The 20,209-nt window shown below is 42.4% G+C and overlaps 1 protein-coding gene across 2 annotated transcripts in view; it reads left to right on the top strand.

The window, feature by feature from the left end:
* TMC4 (transmembrane channel like 4) overlaps positions 1–20,209 on the top strand; it is a 69,570-nt gene that overhangs the window by 40,067 nt on the left and 9,294 nt on the right. For both annotated transcript variants that reach the window (XM_088450996.1, XM_088450995.1), the window contains 4 exons: positions 4,008–4,181; positions 6,260–6,417; positions 12,810–12,936; positions 14,752–14,849. In XM_088450996.1, the coding sequence (XP_088307122.1) occupies positions 4,008–4,181; positions 6,260–6,417; positions 12,810–12,936; positions 14,752–14,849 (557 nt within the window). The remainder of the gene's footprint in view (positions 1–4,007; positions 4,182–6,259; positions 6,418–12,809; positions 12,937–14,751; positions 14,850–20,209) is intronic.

Genomic DNA, 20,209 nt, shown 5'->3' on the forward strand with positions numbered 1-20,209 from the left:
CCTAAGCCTAACCTCCCCTCTCCGCAACCTAAACCTAACCCTCCCAGGGGGGTGCCTGACCCCTTCCCCTAGCCCAATCCTAACCCAACCGGGGGTTGCCTAACCCTAAGTCCTCCCAGGAGTCCCTAAACCTAACCCCCTTCACCGGTGGCTAACAGGTCCCGACGCCCGGCTTACCTACGTTCGGTATGCTGGGCGTCGGGATTTCGGCGTGGGGCTGATGATAGGTGTCGGTATTTAGACGCCTATCATTAGTCCGATGCCGGGATTTCACAGTCAGGCTACATACCGTTAAATGCAACTCTCTCATGTATATATGTATTAATTGAGTAATGTGCTTTTACCATTTACTATTAACATTGCCAAGGCACATTTCTACACTTTTGTTACTCCTGGCATAAGTCAAGCACATATGCTATTTATTATTATTAACTCATTAATATCATCAATAGTTAGTATGCTACTCTTAACTCCTAGCGCAAACCTGGTGCATATGTTATTGTTTCAGACTGGCTCCATCCAGCTCGGCATACACTTAGATTTGTTTATTTTTGTCGGAAGCATTTTATGTCTGTACTTATTACGTAAAGTGCATCCAACGCTACATGATACCTTCTGTGTATTTATCGTCTGGATTTAGTTCTCACGGGGCCTGATTCAGCAAGGAACGCAGTTGCATATACGCATGCAATCGGCCAATTGTTGCTTTCTGCGCAGGCGTACGCATAGCAGTGCGCGAACTAGCCACTGCGATCAGGACTGCGATCGCAAAGGCTACACAGACGCATGGCAGAGTGATTGACTGGAAGTGCCGTTTGTGGGTGTTGACTGGGGGGTGGTCGGGCGAACGCAGGCGTGCCAGTGCGTTTGTACGACGTTGCAGGGGCATGCTTGAATTATCCACTGCGACACCATACGCAGCCTGAGGCCTCATAGCGTGCACTGTAGTTAGCAATTCCTGAGTGAGGTCTGACCTGCCCAAACTGTGCGTGTGTGTCCGATGTTACACGATGTTACCAAAGTATACGGATGTGAGTAGGGGAAGTGGGCGTCCTTATGTCAGGCTGCGATCGCAATGTGAATACAAACATTTACATATCACCGCTGATATTAGCAACTGCGTTGCGTGCGTATAAGCTGAATAGCGATCCATGCTGAATCAGGCCCACTATCTGTTCTTATTCTCTGTGCTCTTTGGGGTTTATTTACTAAGCGTTGTATTAGAAAAGCTGCCTCTTCCTGGTGTGTTTAAGCCTGTAATTCAAAAGGGCAATGGTTTTAAAAGCAAAACAACTTGTGTTTTGCTATTGAAAGCATTGTCCTTTTAAATTTGTGACTTAAATATACTGGGAAGTGGCGACTATTACAGGCCACTGCTTATTAAATAAACTAATAAGATTTGGGATTTATTGGATATAACTATAACATGCTCATGTCTAGTGGCCAGGTCAAGTTGGGATATGTACCGTCCTATGTCTGTATAGAGGGTAATGTATTTGTATTATAATTATGTACCACAGTGGTTCTCAAACGACGTGCTGTGGCTCTTTTGGGTGCTGTGGGGCAATTCCAGTTGTGCCATGGGTTGGTGGTCCAGGACCAAATCAAATTATTTATGGTCAATGTGAATGACAGAACCTGTGCTGGTGGCTGCCAAGCTTGTGGTCAAACAGAAGTGCAACCCTGTCCATAACCACATAACTGACACTAAAGAAGCCTTATAGGCACAAATTACTTACTATGTAATCATTTTTGCTGAATGCTCAATAAGAAACTTTTGGCCTACAGGAGCTGCAGAATGCTGATACTCTCGGGCGACGAGATTCAAGAAGGTTTGGGAATCACTGATGTAGCAGTCCGCTTATGTTGGGATGTGCAGTGTCCTATATGTGTACATAGAGTAATAAGAAGGGTATTATGATCATGTCATGTTGAGAGGTATAGTGTAAAATGTGATATATAGTCTCAAGTATCCATAGAAGCAAAATAAAAAAAAAAACAGTAAAAAAGTGAGCACATAACAATACACTACCACAAGCGGCATTACTACTGGGGGCATTGCATATGGGGCACTGCATAAGGGGCACCACTACTGTGGGCTCTGCAAAAGGGGCACTATCACTGTGGGCACTGTCACTAATGGGGGCACTGCATAAGGGGCACCACTACTGGGACACTGCATAAGGGACACTACCACTACTGGGGACACAGCATAAGGGGCACCATTACTGGAGGCATCGCATAAGGTGCACTACTGCTGTGAGCATTGTGTAAGAGGCACTACTACTGTGGGCGTTATGTGTATTAGGGGCCCTACTACTGTGAGCATTGTGTATAAGGGGCACTACTGTGGGCATTGTGTATAAGGGGCACTACTGTGGGCATTATGTGTATTAGGGGCACTACTACTGTGAGCATTGTGTATAAGGGGCACTACTGTGGGCATTGTGTAAAAGGGGCACTACTGTGTGTCATAACATGAATAAGGGGCACTAGTACTATGTGGTGTAATGTGAATCGGGCACTATGGGCCTGATTCAGAGCCGGACGCTCTGACAAGAGCGCTTGCTCTGAATCAGGGCCCTCCTACCTAAAATTGGAGCGGCCTCCTGCTATGCAGGTCTCGCGCATGCACACGACGGAGCTCCCTCCGCATGCGCACTAGGGCACCTGAATCAGGCCCTATGTGCGGTGTAAGATTGTGCAACTGGTGAGTAATATTTCATGTGGGTGCCTATGTGTGTGTTTTTTTTCCTGTAGGTGTATATTTGTATTTTTTTCTTGTGTGTACTTGAAGTTTGATTTCTCTGGGGAGACAGTGCTAAAGGGGTTATGCCATTGTTAAATTTCCTCCTTTCAGTATTTAACAAACGGCGCTAAGCTTAGCTTATCGCTGTTTGTCAATGTACGCTTATAATCGATACGGTCCCCGTTGCGCATACCCCCATTCCGTCCATATTTAATAGGGGCACCACATATTTGTTGCCCAGGGGCCCACACAGACCTTAATACGGCCCTGATACTTGTAGCCAGTAAAAAAGATATAATGCACATTTATTAAACACATATAAAAAAAGACAATTTATAATTACATAATAGACCATTATACCACCCTCATATGATATTCAAATAATGCAGTATGAATGTTTAATGCACACTAAGGGCCTGATTCAGAGCCGCTCGTAAGCGGCCGCTCGTTCGCTCTGAGCGATCTTCGCATAACTGCGCATGCGTATGGGTCGTAATGCGCATGCGCAAACCAGTCATTGCGGTCGGAAATCATGCACTCGCAAAACAGCGAGGGGCTGCTAATTTGATTGACAGAATGTACCGTTTGTGAGTGGTAACAGGGGAAGGTGCTTGAAAACGGGGGAGTGGAGATCCGAACGCAGGCGTGCCTAACGGTCAAAAGGGCGTTTAATGGGAGTGCATAATTAGTAAAGGAGCGTCATCGACCACGTCACTTTGTTGTCTTTTAGCCTGAACTGCTCGCAGTGATAGCGGTAAGAAAAACCTACCACAAGCACTGCGAGCAGTTCAGATGCCTTTCGATGTACCCGATTAATCTAATAAATACCGGAGATGACGTGCGAACGGCAAAGGGGCATCTTTACAAAATAGCGAGCGCATTTTTCGTTCGCTCGCTCAGACATAGAGGCGTCAACAAACCGCAAAGAGCGAGCGCTCAATTTAAATAGCCGGCCCCTTTTTTGGAACGACCGTCCGCAAATAGCGTCCGGCTCTGAATCAGGCCCAGAGTACCAAGAGAATCCGCATGGCATTAGCTCTATAAAAGTATCCAGATAGAGAGCTACAGTATAGGAACTAGTTAGAAATGAATAAAATGGCTATATTATAAATTGTTAGGAATATTAAACAAACACTTTTAATCAGTTCTAGAACTAAAGTAAACGCGCCTCTGCACAGTTCATTGGTGTTTGTTTGCAGCTGACACATCAGTCCTACAATGTCTTTTCCCTCACTACCCCTGACTGTATTTGTTCCAGGTTCTTCTAGAAGAGGAGAAAATGATGCGTCTGCATGCTCAGCGCACCATGTGCCAACGTGTTGGGATTTACACTCTCCGCATCTTCCTCAACTTCATTGTGGTCTGCCTCATCGGGGCGGCTTTCTACTGCATCTACGTGTCTACAGTAGAATCTCAGAAACTGCTTGAGGAGGTGAGAAGTAACTCGCAGAAAAAGTTATGGCATGGTGAAGTAGTACTGGCCCTCTGTGATTATTTTGGTAACTATGGGCCTCATGTAGATAAGTACAGGATGGGATAGTATGCGAAATGCATCAGGAAGAATATTTAAAGCACATCAAGATCTGCTTGAAGCATATCTTTATAGGATTGCATACTAGAGGCCACCAGTCATTATTTTTATCAACATGATAATGATGTGTGGCATTTTAATTTCTATTTAAATAGAAAATAAAAAATAACCCCACACCACCACCAATAACCAACTAAATAAATAAATAAATAATTAACTAAATAAATAAAAAAGTTATCTAGGATTCATAATATGAACTGGTTTTCACTAATATAGAGGGATGAAGAGCATGGGGCACCCCCAACAAAAGTGCACTCAGCACAGGCCATGTCATCACTATTATACCTGAAGCAGAATTTTATTCTTGTCATCTTGAGTACATAAAAAATGTCTGCAATAACTTTCAATAAAATATGACTTTCTGTCTATAGAACTGAAGCTTATATTAAATAAAACATTTAATAATAGTCACATGACAAAGTTGCCCTATTTACAGTACTACAGATGTGTCCTCGTTCACATATCCATTTTGCACCAGATGGCGAGAGACGACTGGTGCGACATAGGTGCTCTGTCATGTTTGCATACTTGCTTTTAGAATTTGTGTCTTAGTTGCATACAAATTCACTTATAGTGTACTAAGGGCCTGATTCAGACTTGGGAATAGAGTATGATAAAGCAAGTAATTGTGTACCTGGACAAACCATGAAGCACTGCAAGGGCTGCAAATACATACATTTATTTGTTTTGCATCTGGGGCAAATACTGTCAGCATTTGCATGTAGCCCACAAATGCTGGATAGCTCTATTTTTACACTGCAAATTAGATGTCAGTATGGACACACCCCTCCCAAATCTAAATCTCTGTGCACATTTTACATCTGTCCCACCTACAGTGCAGCATGGTGTTACCAAGGTGCACAGTTACTTGCTCTCAGAGCCGTAATTAGACTTTTTGGTGCCGTGTGCCAGAAAGAGCATTGGAGCCCCCCTCATTTTTCAAAGGGACATAATGCACCCAAAAAAGGGCCATGGCTTCATGGGGAAGGCCCAGGGAAGAGATAGGAGAGGCCAGGAGATGCTGGGGATGAAATAAGAGGAAGCTACAAGCAATAATGATAATAAACAGAAATTTGACAGGCCCAAACAGCGACCCCTGACCTGTGGTGCCCTGTGCGATGGCACCGGCCGCACTACCCTAGCCCTGCTTGCTCTCTCTTACTCTGTTCCCAAAGCTGAATCAGGCTTTAAGTCAGAGGTTCCCAAAAGTGGTCCCCATGCTCAACCATGGAGATCTCCAAAACCTAAACTGTTGGGGAGCCTTGAGGACCACGTTTGGGATCCTCTGCCCTAAGTACTTAGGAACAGTATTTTTGTTGCAAAGGAATTGTTATAAAGTTGCAGATTAAGGTGCACATTTTGTAAACAAAAGTTGCACAGCTCTTCTAAGTGGCAAAGTCCGTGGCGAGCCACATGTGGCGGTTTTGGCGTGATTTGAGTATAGGTGCATGTGGGCACATCTATAGGCTTTGAAAAATGATCCTAGAAATAATTTATCCCTGGAAATGTCCCTATTTTTCAATAATGACGGGCGCATAGTGTAGCTGCTCTGATTCTGAATAAATAGTGCAACTCTCACCATTAATTCTTGTTTTCTGGGTTTTATTAGTTTATGTATAAAGATGTGTATTTGAATTTAAAATAAATTTTCCACTAAAAATAAGTTCAGTAAACATGATAAGCTGGGGCTTGTAGTTCACCATTGTTCCCCTAAACATCATGCGTGATGTTCACAGATAATCTGCTCATTAGTAAAGTGTCCCTGCAAATTATTGTTTAATATTGACATCTATGTCATTATATAATTTCTAGTGCTTGGAATTTTTCTCACGCTAAATTGTTTGGAAAAAAATATAATAGTTTATTTTATTTTAAAAATTGTTGAAAATAGTTTACTTATACAATGTATCATGTGACAGGAATCGGTGAAAAATAACTTTATCTTGGCGCTACTGACTGGGTATCTACCATCAATTGTCATCACTGCTGCCAACTTCCTTCTTCCAATGTTCTTCAATATCAGCATCAAGTGGGAGAAGTACCTTCTTAGTGTGGAGATCAGACTGACGCTAATCAGGTCTGTAGATAGGTGCTTTCTAATACTTCAGATTACTGACAACTGTCTGCACAAGCTAACGTTATCTTCTAGTGCTGTCATACTAAGGGCAGGGGCGTATCTATAATGGGTGCAGGGTGTGAGGGGAACACGGGCCCCTGGGTCCAGGGGGGCCCGCACCGCACACCCTGCACCCATAATATTACTTATCTCTCCGGAGTTGCGCATGCGCAGTACAGGGAAAATGGCCGCAGCGGCCATTTTCCCGGTGACCTGTGCATGCACTATAGACTTTGGGCACACTCTAGTGCCCAGAGTCTATAACTCCGGCGCTGGCCACGCACAGCTCAGTGCGCCGCCGGGCAGAGAGGAGGGGGCCCATGTCGGAGACTGCACACGGGCCCCCTCCTCTCTAGAAACGCCCTTACTAAGGGGCATGTTTGTTATCGGGCTTTAGATCTCAGAGGTGGAAGCACACATAGGGACAAGAGCTCAGACAGGAGCTTGTTGCTTGTTCCTGTAAAGAAGATTACTGCACTTTCTCATGCATCCACTTCTACCTATTCCATTGGTACAGTATGAGACTTCTTGGGACCCATTACCCCCCAGATTTCAATTCCAGACATATCCAGTGACCGGACCTTCTCAGATAAACAATTTAACACCTCCTTTTGTTTCAGTGCATCCGGAAAGTATTCACAGCGCTTCACTTTTTCCACATTTTGTTATGTTACAGCCTTATTCCAAAATGGAATAAATTATTTTTTTCCTCAACATTCTACATACAATACCCCATAATGACAACGTGTAAAAAGTTTTTTTTACAATTTTTACAAATTAAATAAAAAAAACCTAAGAAATCACATGTACATACTGTAAGTACTCACAGCCTTTAATACATATAATGTGGAAAAAGTGAAGAGCTGTGAATACTTTCCAGATGCACTGTAAATGTTTAAAACCTATAAATATACTGCACTATGGAGACTTCTTACATTTTTTGTGGGTGTGAGCTGAGACTGGGCCAAGCAGGGGTTGCTGAATTATCACCCAGGACATCGTGTGTATGGAAGATAAAGACCTCTGCTGATGTGCTATTAATTAGCTACTACCCTGTACGCATATTAATTTTCAGAATTTTAGTAAATAAAACCCTAAATTACTACACTACCAGGCGCTTGTTCTCTACCCCACTAACTACAGGTTTTCTGCACTACGCAACAAGTGTTTATAACTTTATATATAATTCTGCTAACTCATTGACACAATAAATGCTCCTGAGATCTGTTGCCAATATGAGCTGGGACCCCCTTTTGTACCACCATCAAAAGTCATTCATCACCCCTAATTTGTCCACAGATGTTTAACCTAAACGGTCTGTCTAGGGTGTTGAATACACCTTAGTTTACTCAGAATTGCCATCCGATCTCCACAGCCGAGTCCAGTAAAATTGTGTCAGAAAACTGGCCTCGGCACACCCAAAACACAGGACCATAATGCCCCCATTTTCTGGAATGGCCACCCTCCCCGCCCCCAAACGGCTGCAGCCTGTCAATCAGGCTGCAGCAGCTTCCCTGACACTGTGCCCGGAGTTGCAACGTAGCACATGTACACTGTAACACTGCAGCTCCGGCGCATGCGCACTCCACCCGCCATCAGAGTTCTACACAAACCGTTAGGTTTGTGTAAAACATTCTGGCCCATAGTCACATAGCTTGTCCATTAATACAAGTCAGAATCAAACTGAGGGACTGATTCAGAGGTGGAACAGCTGCAGCTGGAACTGCGTCCTTGTGCACAGCGCTACTCCGCTAATGCTTATTGATTCCTACCTATCGATTCCTACCTACCTATACACTCTAAAATATTGTCGCTGCTTAGCATTATGAGTTGCACAAGAAATAAATGCTTTCAGACTTTGATTGTGGTTCCAAAGCACAAAAAGTTATTATTCAACATAAAAACAGATAGTTACACGCTGTGATCTAAATACAATTAGCGCAAATAAATTATACAGACCCAAGGTACAGTCGTTACATACGCATGCGCTCTGGACCCAGATCCCGGCATCACCGATGAAACCTCCGTCAACAGCAAAGCAAGAAGACTGAGATCCAGTTTCAGAGAGCTCACATATATACCCCTACAGAGATAGGCAATACAATAGAACAGTTTGGCATGATTCCATTGGTTCTTCTTCCTGGTTCTTCTGTTACAGTATAGTTCATAGGTCAGTTCGTATGGTCACAATCCAGCCTCCAACAGCTCTTTGTGTCCATTTTCCAGCTGCATAATAAATCTAAGCTGGCTACATTACAGGGTACATTTTAATGTTTTTATTCTCTATGATCCATAGTTTGCAGACACATGTTGCGATCTACTCACCGATGATACCGGAAATCTGCAAAGACACAGTGGTTTAGATTGACACCAAACACGGTCTGCTTACTATGTACTAAACTTTAGATATCAAATAACATTTATTTCACAACATTACTAATACTGAATAAACCTTGAATATTACACTTCAATGCTAGGGAACCTTTTTATGTAAGTATGCAATGTGTAAGTATTGGGGTATTGAGAAAAGACGCTAGTTAGTTTTGTGCGACTACGTGTTTGTGGAGTATACCATGGTACGTGTTTTGCAGGGTTGATCATTTTATATGTTTTAGTGACTGTCTGTATTTGTTTAATCAATCGCACAACGCTAAATAATAGCATTGCCGTATGTACTTATAATGTGCGAAATTAGCTAAAATGGCGCTGGACGGCCAGTCGCAAAATGGCGTCTTATTGCCATTTGCAAAATGGCGTCGTGCAGATTTAATTTTAAACCGATTCTGTCTCAGCCAATTATCCGGCTTCGACATGCTGCAGCTGAAGGGTTTGCTGCTGAGATGCCCGCTGGCTGCAGCTCTAATCCGCCGATCTGTGTTTAATAAGACAAACCATTGCTCGCGTATAGGTATAGGTGGAATGTTGCACCAGCCATGTGGAGGCACAGAATGTCCATTTGAACATGGCCGCCAGTGTAACTGCAACAAAAGATGCAGTCGCTGGCGGCAACACTCCGAATCTGACTAGCCAGCCCCGTTACCTCCCAGGAACACCCACCGAAATAGCCCCTTTCTGCGTTTGAATTTGTTCTGCGACTCGCGGCGATAACCAACGGGACTCTGTGCGGCTTGGACACATGTGCAAACTAAATACATTGGCTGCTTGCATCCGGCATCATCAATGCGTCCACCCCTGAATCAGGCCCTGTACATTACCATTTGTCAGAGTGTGATGTGTAAGTAATGAGAGTGATGAGGGATGAGTGATGTGTGAGTGAATAGTGAGTGAGGAGTTATGAACTTGTTCCCTCAGAGGCATCCGTTTGAAGTATTGGAAATATATTTGACATGATAAGAATACCAGAGCTGATTAATGCCAGCAGTTGAAACATAGACATAGGTTTAATTAAACTGTTGTGTGATTATATAAAATGCACAGAATCATGCATCTCTCATCTTTCTGACAAAATGAACCTTAGTGTGCATGTCTGTGTATCAGGAACGTTGGACGAAGCGTCAGGGGGTGACTGAATGTTGCCTGTACAGCGCTGCATAATATGGCAGTGCTATAGAAATAAATAATTATAATGTTAAGACATCAAACCGTGAATCACAAGTCCATAAGAAAGGTGCAGGGATAAAGTACTGCAAATTGCATTTAGGAGCTTATTCAGACCCGCTCGCTAGATGCGTTCGCTCGCACCCAGCGTATGCAAATCCAGCGCCTGCCCAGCAAGGCAGGCGATCGCACGGCAAGGCATTAGCACACCCCCTATGTCTTGGCGTGTGATCACTTTGTGCATGCAGACACCCACCAGCCATTCATAAGACGCCCACTTGCGCACGTTATCTCCTGGAAGTACATGAAAACATTGCTACATCGAGCACCATCAGATGTGATCGCAGCGCTGCTACAAGCACTGCAATCACTTCAGTGTGAAATTCAACCAGGTGACGTGTATTATGACCCTGCCTGTTAATTATGCATGCCTCAGCAACGACGTTGAGACGCTCAGGCACGCCTGCATTCACACCTCCACTCCCTCGTTTCTAGTGGCCTGCCCCTGTTACCACCCACAAATGACCTCTCCTGTCAGTCATTCAGCTGGGCTGTCTATGCTGGGCAATCGAACACTTCTCGATCTTTCACAGTGGTTTGCGCACGCGCATTGCGATGTATAAGCATGCGCAGATTGCAAATATCGGCCAGCTACAAGCGAATGCATCCTAGTGAGCGGGTCTGAATCAGCTCCTTAGCCCCATTCCTTCCACACGGACCAGTGATTGGTAGCATTTTGACACAATGGGAACGGGGCCTAATGCCGTGAAGAGACCTGCCCCACCTCCAAAGTGGTCAGTTGCATCTCCTCTCCGAGCTTCTCCCAGAGTGAGTCGGTTTGTATTGTACAGAATGTTTAGAATGATCTGTCCAACGACATAGCCCCACAGTTTGGCTCTATTCCACCATCTATGGGTCAAAAGTGTCACTGCAGCAGTATTTGTTGTAGATTCCCCAAGCTGCAATGTTTTATTAATAACAATAATAATAATAATAATAATAATAATAATAATTTTTAGTCCCATAGGACTGAAAGTTACTTTACAGACATCAGAAAACATGGTACATTGTACAAGTATTTGGTGTTGCAAAAAATAGAAAACCACACCGAGATAATTAAAATCAACCGAAACTTAGAGAGTACAATAAGCATATTGCAGGGTTGATGCAGACATTTTGGGAAATAACTTCCATGGGTTATATATTCCACCCACAAAGGTACCAGATGAGGCAGCCGTCTTGGGCGCACTACGTAGGATTACCCTGGGTGGAATAGGTTACGCCTTGAAGAGATGACACAAAATGGGTGGTTACTAGGAGTGATGCTAGGAGTAGGGTCCCAACATAATAGTCAGGTCCATGTATTTTTCATCCCATCCACAAGTGTACCAGGTGAGGCAGCCATGGTGGGCGCACTACGAAGGTTACACTGTGGGTGATAAACCATACAAGGACCCAAGGCATATTTATGGGAGAAGTGACACGTGTGGCAGTATGATATACAATTTGTGAATAGATCCACATGAAGTACATCCTGCCCATGGAGGATGCACTTCAGTGTATGTATAGCACACCAGTATAGCATACAGTGTATGTATAGCACACCAGTATATCATACAGTGGATGTATAGCACACCAGTATAGCATACAGTGGATGTATAGCACACCAGTATAGCATACAGTGGATGTATAGCACACCAGTATAGCATACAGTGGGGTAGAAGTACATTTTACAAAACAGGGATTAGTAAATACAGCAAACAGCGCTGCAGTTCGGGTATGAGATTTACGGGTGACTGAAACATTTGAAAAATGAAATGCACTGAATGAATAGATCCACGTGTTTGTTAATCCTGCCCAAGAATGAACCATCCGAGGCAGCCATCTGGGGCGAACTGCGTAGGTTACATCTGGCAGGGTGTGCAAGTAGCGGAAGTATAACGTCCAGGTGGAGAAAAAAAAATATAAAAGAATAAATGGTGACCGCATTTTAAGTTAAAACCATGCTAAACTTACTCAGAAATTAAAAAATTATAGAGTGATCTGCAAAAAGCCACAGCGCCTCCTTCACTCGAGTGTGTGGGTTTGTCGCATCCAGCAGTTTGTGGAGTTCGATTTGGCTGCAGCATGAGACAGCAGCCGAACCCATTCTCAGGGGGGTGTAAATGAAGGTGGAGTGGCAGCATTCGTGTGTGTTCGTGAAATTGTTTCAACTTTGGTTAGAAAGTAGTCAAAAGTCCAAATCCAGTTCAATCTCCGGTTCTAACTCCATGCTTCAGATGGCATGCTTAATATGCAGGCTACAGTGGCAGGCCAAGCCTGTGTGTGCAGGCTTTAAAATGAGTCCCTTTTGCAGGAGAGGCTAGGTCAGCTGGTACAGGGGGAGGGAGTTTTTGAGCAGTTTGTTCAACAAGCTTATTAATGGTGGGGGAAGATGCAGCCTCACAGTTGGAAAACAAACTTTCAAAACAGACTATCCTTTCAGTGAAAGGCATCAGATATGGAAGATGGCATTAGTTTACCTGGAAAGAGATGAAAGATGAAAGATGGTATTAAAACTCAGCTCCGGTTCTAACTCCATGCTTCAGATGGCATGCTTAAGATGCAGGCTACAGTGGCAGGCCAAGACTGTGTGTGCAGGCTTTAAAATGTGTGCAGGCTTTTTACCTAGAGACACCTGTTGTTTATACCTTACTAGTCATCTGCATAAATGCAAGCAGGATACCATGTTCATAGTGCAGTCTGGCAAATTGGCCTTCAACTCTCCCTCACACTTTATGTTGCTTTATTAATAGGTGTGTATTCCTCCGCCTGGCCAGTCTGGGAATGCTGCTATATTCGCTATGGAACAATATCACCTGCAATGGAGATAAAGAAGACGAAAACTGCAAAAATTGTGGATATAATTATAAAGACAACCACGTAAGTTTACAACCAGATTTCTTAATACATAACACCATAAAATTTTCAGATAAATAAAAATGTTTATCAACGAGTTACATATTTTTATTTATTAAATTCAAACATTTGATGCAGCCTTTTTAGAAGTCATTTCTGAGGTAAAATTACAGACACATCACATTTAAAGAAATACATATTCAGTTTTGCATGGGATTCACCAAGTTATGATAAAATATCTAGGGTGTGCAATTCGGTGGGACCCACGATGGCCCCAATGATCCAGAACTGCTCTCGTCTTATTTCAAACACACATTGTACTAAACATTGGAGATAGATCACGTGGGTGGAGATAAAGTACCAACCAATCAGTTGCTAACTGTCATTTTTCAAACACAGGGGCAGATGTATGAAGCTCTGGAAAGTGATAAAGTGCAGAGTGATAAACGACCGACCACTCAGCTCCTAACTGTCATGTTACAGGCGGTGTTTAAAAAATGACAGTGTGGAGCTGATTGGTTGGTCATTCATCACTCTCCACTTTATCTCTTCCCAGAGCTTCATACATCTGCCCCACAGTCTGTAAAGTGACAGTTGGGAGCTGATTGGTTGGTACTTCTTCTCGCCCCACTTTATCTCTCTCCAAGGCTTAGTACATACATAGACCCCACGGTGTGGAAGCTCCATCAGGGCACATGTAACACTAATGGCACTTCCATGTGAGTAATCATGAATGGGAAGGAGCATCAACAACATAGCTATCTATTTGAAACAGACATGTGGTAATAGCAGAGAAGAGAGCAACACTGGAGACCTGGCGAGCCAGGTTGTGCTAAGGAACTTTACAAACTGTATTTATTGGTTTGTATTGCATTGTTATTTCTGAGATAAAATAAAGTTTTTGGCAAGGAAATTCTGATATGACCAAAAAGAACCCAGTGCTGGGAAGCAGACTAATTCTGCATAACTTTGGTGGTGCTTCCAGTTCCATATAATTGAGTGGGATAAAGTTATAATACTGATGACCGGGAAGCCATCTGTTTAAATCCCGGCGTCAGAATCCTGACTCGAGACTAAATATAGGCGGCTAAATCCAGACGCCAGCCTACATACTGATGCCGGAATCCCGCCAGACGGCATCCCGATCGAAGTCTTAGTTGTTGGTTTAGGCACCACGGGGGGTGGGTTAGGTTTAGGCACCAAGAAGGAAGAGTTAGGGTTAGGGGGAGAAAGGCGGAGGGTCTGTATACTTACCCGACCCCTGTTGGGATACTGAGCATCGGGATGCTGCTGTTGGCATTTTGAGAGAAGGCATCCCAACTGCCGGTATTTCATACCCAACCCAATAGAGTAGCTGAATTATGTTTATCCGCAAAAACAAGATTCATCATGACATACGATAACTGGCACTTCCTCTCTGTGCTTCATCAGGCAATCCTCTTGTACCTGTTTTCTCATGGCACAGGCCTGTTTTCAGACGGTTACATTTGTCAATGAATCTCATTGCACACTTACCAACTTTTTGATTTTTGTAATTGGGACAACATTTACGTTCACGAGAATGGTGCATGATCATGTTACACAGGGATGTGATTGGACCACTCCCAGCTCCCTTTCCTACAAAGCAGCCCTGCCATTGGTCAGCAGAGCACTCTTCCTAAATGTCAAGGGATCAAGCATAAGTTCCACATAAATGTTTGTTCTTTCCACAAAATGGCTGCCTCTTTCTGTGAGTAGATTACAGGTACACTTTAATTCTGTTGCAAGTTAAGAAAAAAAAATACTTTATTTTAGAAATTATCTACTGCAATTAGTTAATTGTGAACTTGTCTCTTGCAGTGCTGGGAGACACGTGTGGGCCAGGAGATGTATAAGCTGATGATCTTTGATTTTCTAACTGTCTTAGTAGTGATACTGTTGGTGGATTTCCCTCGAAAGTAAGAAAAAGTCTGCATTTAATGATGTTTTATTACAAATGATTTTTTCCTTTAAAAATAAAATAATAAAAAAATAAATATATATATATATACAGTATATATGTGTACACCCACCCATCTGCATCACTTTGCCCCCCCATCTGTGCTGCTTAATCTTTCCACTCTCCATGCCTTTCTGTCTCGCCCATCTACACCGCTCTGTCTCCTCCCCCCTGTCCACACCACTCTTATCCCATCTGCGCAGCTCCATCTTCTGCTCAGACCTCAGTTGCATAGTCTGCATTTGTGTATTCCAATGAGCACACAATTCTGTGAATTAGCAACTCCACCATTTTGTGAGTGACAGCAATCTAACTCTATCAGAGTGCTGAATCTGCAGTTAAACACAGACTGTGATTGCATACCATATCTGTATTGCGCAAGGAACATGTCCATCAAGGCGTCAGCCTTAATGATCGGAATTTCATTGCTTTTTTAGGTTTGAGTGGCAGAAATTCAGTAGGTTTTGTGAAATTTTAGATCATGTCTAAGAATCCTTAATGGGACATGTGAAACCGTAAGCTTTTTTGTCTATGGAATAAATATATAAATATATTGTGGTGAGAGGGGATGTCTCTCTTCTGAATTGCCCACATTCTGGTGGGATAAGCTCCCTCCAAGGGAGAGGAAAACAAGACCAGTACATTCTGCAGTTACAACAGAAGTTTGGAATTCTGGGTTTTCTGGGCTGCACAGCTCAAAGTGGAGATATGGAATTTCTTGTTTTCTAGGTCACCCAGAGCCAACAGGCAGTCAGCAGCACAGGAAAGGTTTAAGAATCTCACACACCTGTTGCTCATTGCTCCTGATGCCAGACAAACTGGCCAGACGATAGGCTGGTGGTGGTGGTTAGCATTAGGGTGCCAGCACCTGGAGGGTCCACAGACATTAGCACAAGGAGTGCTGAGACATTTACTTTTATGTTGTTTGCTTATTTTCTGTTATGTGCCTGTATGTCCAGGCCTATGTTCACGTATGCTTTACCAAGTACCTGCCTGTCTGGAGTCCTCATTTCTATACATCATGTTACAATAGATATATATACAGTCAGGTGCATAAATATTGGGACATTGACAGAATTTTCATATTTTGGCCTCTATTCACCACCACAGTGGCTTTGAAATGAAACAAACAAGATGTGCTTTAACTGCAGACTTTCAGATTTAATTTGAGGGTAATTACATCCAAATCAGGTGAACGGTGTAGGAATTACAACGGTTTCTATATGTGCCTCCCACGTCTTAAGGGGCCAAAAGTAATGGGACAAACTAAACAATCCTAAATCTAACTTTCACTTTTTAATACTTTGTTGCAAATCCTTTGCAGGCAATTACAGCCTGAAGTCTGGAACGCATAGACATCACCAGACGCTGGGTTTCATCCCTGGTGATGCTCTGCCAGGCCTCTACTGCAAATTTCTTCAGTTCCTGCTTGTTCTTGGGGCATTTTCCCTTCAGTTTTGTCTTCATCAAGTGAAATGCACGCTCAATCGGATTCAGGTCAGGGGATTGACTTGGCCATTGCATAACATTCCACTTTTTAGCCTTAAAAAACTCTTTGGTTGCTTTTGCAGTATGCTTCGGGTCATTGTCCATCTGCACTGTGAAGCGCCGTCCAATGAGTTCTGAAGCATTTGACTGAATATGAGCATATAATATTGCCCGAAACACTTCAGAATTCATTCTGCTGCTTTTGTCAGCAGTCACATCAATAAATACAAGGGAACCAGTTCCATTGGCAGCCATACATGCCCACACCATGACACTACCACCACCATGCTTCACTGATGAGATGGTATGTTTTGGATCATGAGCAGTTCCTTTCCTTCTCCATACTCTTCTCTTCCCATCACTCTGGTACAAGTTGATCTTTGGCTCATTTGTCTATAGGATGTTGTTCCAGAACTGTAATGGCTTTTTTAGATGTTGTTTGGCAAACTCTAATCTGGTCTTCCTGTTTTTGAGGCTCAGCAATGGTTTGCATCTTGTGGTGAACCCTCTATATTCACTCTTGTGAAGTCTTCTCTTGATTGTTGACTTTGACACATATACTTTAGTATTATATAAGAGGATGGTCTGGGCACAGGTATTTACCCCGCTAAGTCTGCGTGGTATTTTAAGTATTGTTAACTATAATTAGTTCATGTTTTTGATGCAGATTTCCCTAAAACAAATATAATAATTATTTTAACCGGTGGTGCTACCCTAGAGTCAGAAATTCACTCCCCCATATCTTCAGAAAGAGGGCTATTAATTCTTTACCTCCCAGTAGGGCAGCCAGCCCTGTATACTTAGCATTCACTGCAATCCCTAATGGTTGCACATGCGAGAGGGACTCTGCTGGTTTTGCATGGAAAAGAGGCTTTTCTTATTTTCCTATTATCTATTATTACCATCAATTATTGTACCTATGACATATGTGCAAATACAAATGTGATTATTGAGCAAAATTAAGAAGAGAATAACAGGTCATGATATAGAAGCTGCTGTTATGTTACTTTATACAGATGTATAGGGCTATGATTATTCTATATAAAAGAGATTATTAAATTGCCATATATATATACACTGTATATTGAATATTCATTTCACCCTTGGATCTTACAACCTGTTTATGGTGATATCTAATATAAGAGGCACACATCCCCTCTCTGTATACTTTTCTTTCTGTACTCTCATCAGCTCCAATCTCTGGGAGCTGACAGCAGATGCAGGAAATCCTGTAGATCACTTGTATTGAAGCAGGTGACTCTCATTGATCACCTCTACCGACGGGTATGTGATTAAAAACAGATTATCTCTTCATATGCGTACAGGTGCTTTTCAGAACTACTCTATCATGATATGGAATCTTACTATAAATGAGTATGGGTATATTGAAATAGATAAGCTGAAGAACTAAGCATTTTTTGAGAGCAAAATTGGTCATATGAACTGGATGAACGCTCATATAAAAAATACCTGTGATTTTGGTGTTAAAGCACAAGCTGTGACTATCATTAAGAGCCAAGACTGTTTCATTTTGCCGTTTTGAGAAAGAAACTATGCTCTGAGATTATTGTTTATCTGTCTTTTGGAGTTTATCCTCTAAAAGGCAGCAAGGATATCATCATATATAAGAGCCTTTTAATGTTTACACCTTAGGTTGTTTAAGGAAGAGCTAAGACTGTGAGATTTTGCCATTTTGAGGAAAAAATATAACAGCAAGGATACCATATATAAGAGCCTTTGATGTTCACATCTCAGGTTGTTTAAGCAATTTCTATTATGAGATTATTTCTCAAAAATAAGCATTAGTGTGTATTTATAAGAGTAATAGGACCTAAGAATCTAAAAGGATCCTAATATGTATTTACGTTATGTGTTGTAAGTAACATGTATTTATGTTATGTATTGTTTTGACACATATACACCTACCTCCTGGAGAGTGTTCTTGATTTGGCCAACTGTTGTGAAGGGGTTTTTGTCTTCACCAGGGAAATAATTCTTCTGTCATCCACCACAGTTGTTTTCCGTGGTCTTCCGGGTCTTTTGATGTTGCTGAGCTCTCCGGTACGTTCTTTCTTTTTAAGAATGTTCCAAACAGTTGATTTGGCCACACCTAATGTTTTTGCTATCTCTCTGATGGGTTTGTTTTGTTTTTTCAGCCTAATGATGGCTTGCTTCACTGATAGTGACAGCTCTTTGGATCTCATATTGAGAGTCGACAGCAACTGATTCCAAATGCAAATGTCACACCTAGAATCAACTCCAGACCTTTTACCTGCTTAATTGATAATGAAATAACGAGGGAATAGCCCACACCTGTCCATGAAATAGCTTTTGAGGTGATAGTCCCATTACTTTTGGCCCCTTAAAAAGTGTGAGGCACATATAGAAACCGTTGTAATTCCTACACCGTTCACCTGATTTGGATGTAATTACCTTCAAATTAAATCTGAAAGTCTGCAGTTAAATCACATCTTGTTTGTTTCATTTCAAAGCCATTGTGGTGGTGAATAGAGGCCAAAATATGAAAATTCTGTCAATGTCCCAATATTTATGCACCTGGCTATATATATATGTATGTGTATATATATATATTATATATATATATATATATATATATATATATATATATGTGTGTGTGTGTGTATAATATCATCTTCTGTGAGCTTGTTCGATGGAATTTGCATGGCTCATTTCACCATGATAATCTTCCTCCCCTTAACCTGATGAAGGCTACATGGTACTGATGACTCAAAATAACAGTAAAGTAGCAGCATCTTTTATGCATGTTTACTTTAATCTTCTCATCTTTTTACTAAATGAGCATATAATAGGAAATATATAAGAAGAGGGTCCTTTGCACAATAGCAACATAACAGTTATAATTATGAATTGTCTCTGAAGGTCAGAGCAATTATCACAATTATCAATAGCTGTGATATATCCAGTGGAGAAAAATGAACAATCGTACATAAACCCTCTAATCCATGAAGATGAAATTGTATGAATGTAATATGCTGTGCTGCAGCTGCACCAATACTAATACATTGTTTTGCCAAGATTCTCTTTTGAACTAATCACATTCAGGGACGGATTATAGGCAGGGCGACAGGGGCGGTCGTCCTGGAGCCCCCACACATAGGGGGCCCCCACACCCTGTCCCCTGCCATTACTGCCCTTGCCCTTCCTCTCCTAAGACTGGCGGAGTATAGCATTTAGCTGTCTCTGCTGCGGTCCTCCTCGGCAGTCACCATAGTTTCTATGGTGACTGCAGCCGGGCAGCACTCGCTGAGCACTAGCTCAGAGCGCAGCGCTGCACCGGCCAGCAGACAGGCTGCGCGGTGGGGCTGCACAGCAATGCAGGCGTGACATCAAAAGTCGCGCTGCGCAGCCCCACGCCAGCCCTCAACATCCGCATGGCCCGCATCTGAAGACAGTGGAGGAAAAAGTATACAGTAGCTGCAGCTGCTGCCTCGAGTCTGCTGCCGTGTGATTGGCCTGGGAGGGTGAGTCAATTAATGTTTTTTTTTTATATGTGTGGTGCTGCTGGTTATGGTGTTGGGGGGGCAAAATATTAAATGATATATATTTATATATATATATAGTGTGTGTGTGTATATATATATATATGTATATATGTGTGTGTATGTATATATATATATATATATATGTATATAATATATATATTTTTATATATATATACACATACATCTAAATATATGAACAAAAAAGTCCCGGCTCACTGTATAGGTTCTGTATGCTCCGGTGCCTTCCCAATGTAAACATGTATCAAGGCAGGGGCGGGCGGCACTCAACGAGACTCTGCAACCACAA

Source organism: Taudactylus pleione, unplaced genomic scaffold, assembly GCF_031769625.1.
Source record: "Taudactylus pleione unplaced genomic scaffold, aTauple2 ptg000535l, whole genome shotgun sequence".
Taxonomy (NCBI): Eukaryota; Metazoa; Chordata; class Amphibia; order Anura; family Myobatrachidae; genus Taudactylus; species Taudactylus pleione.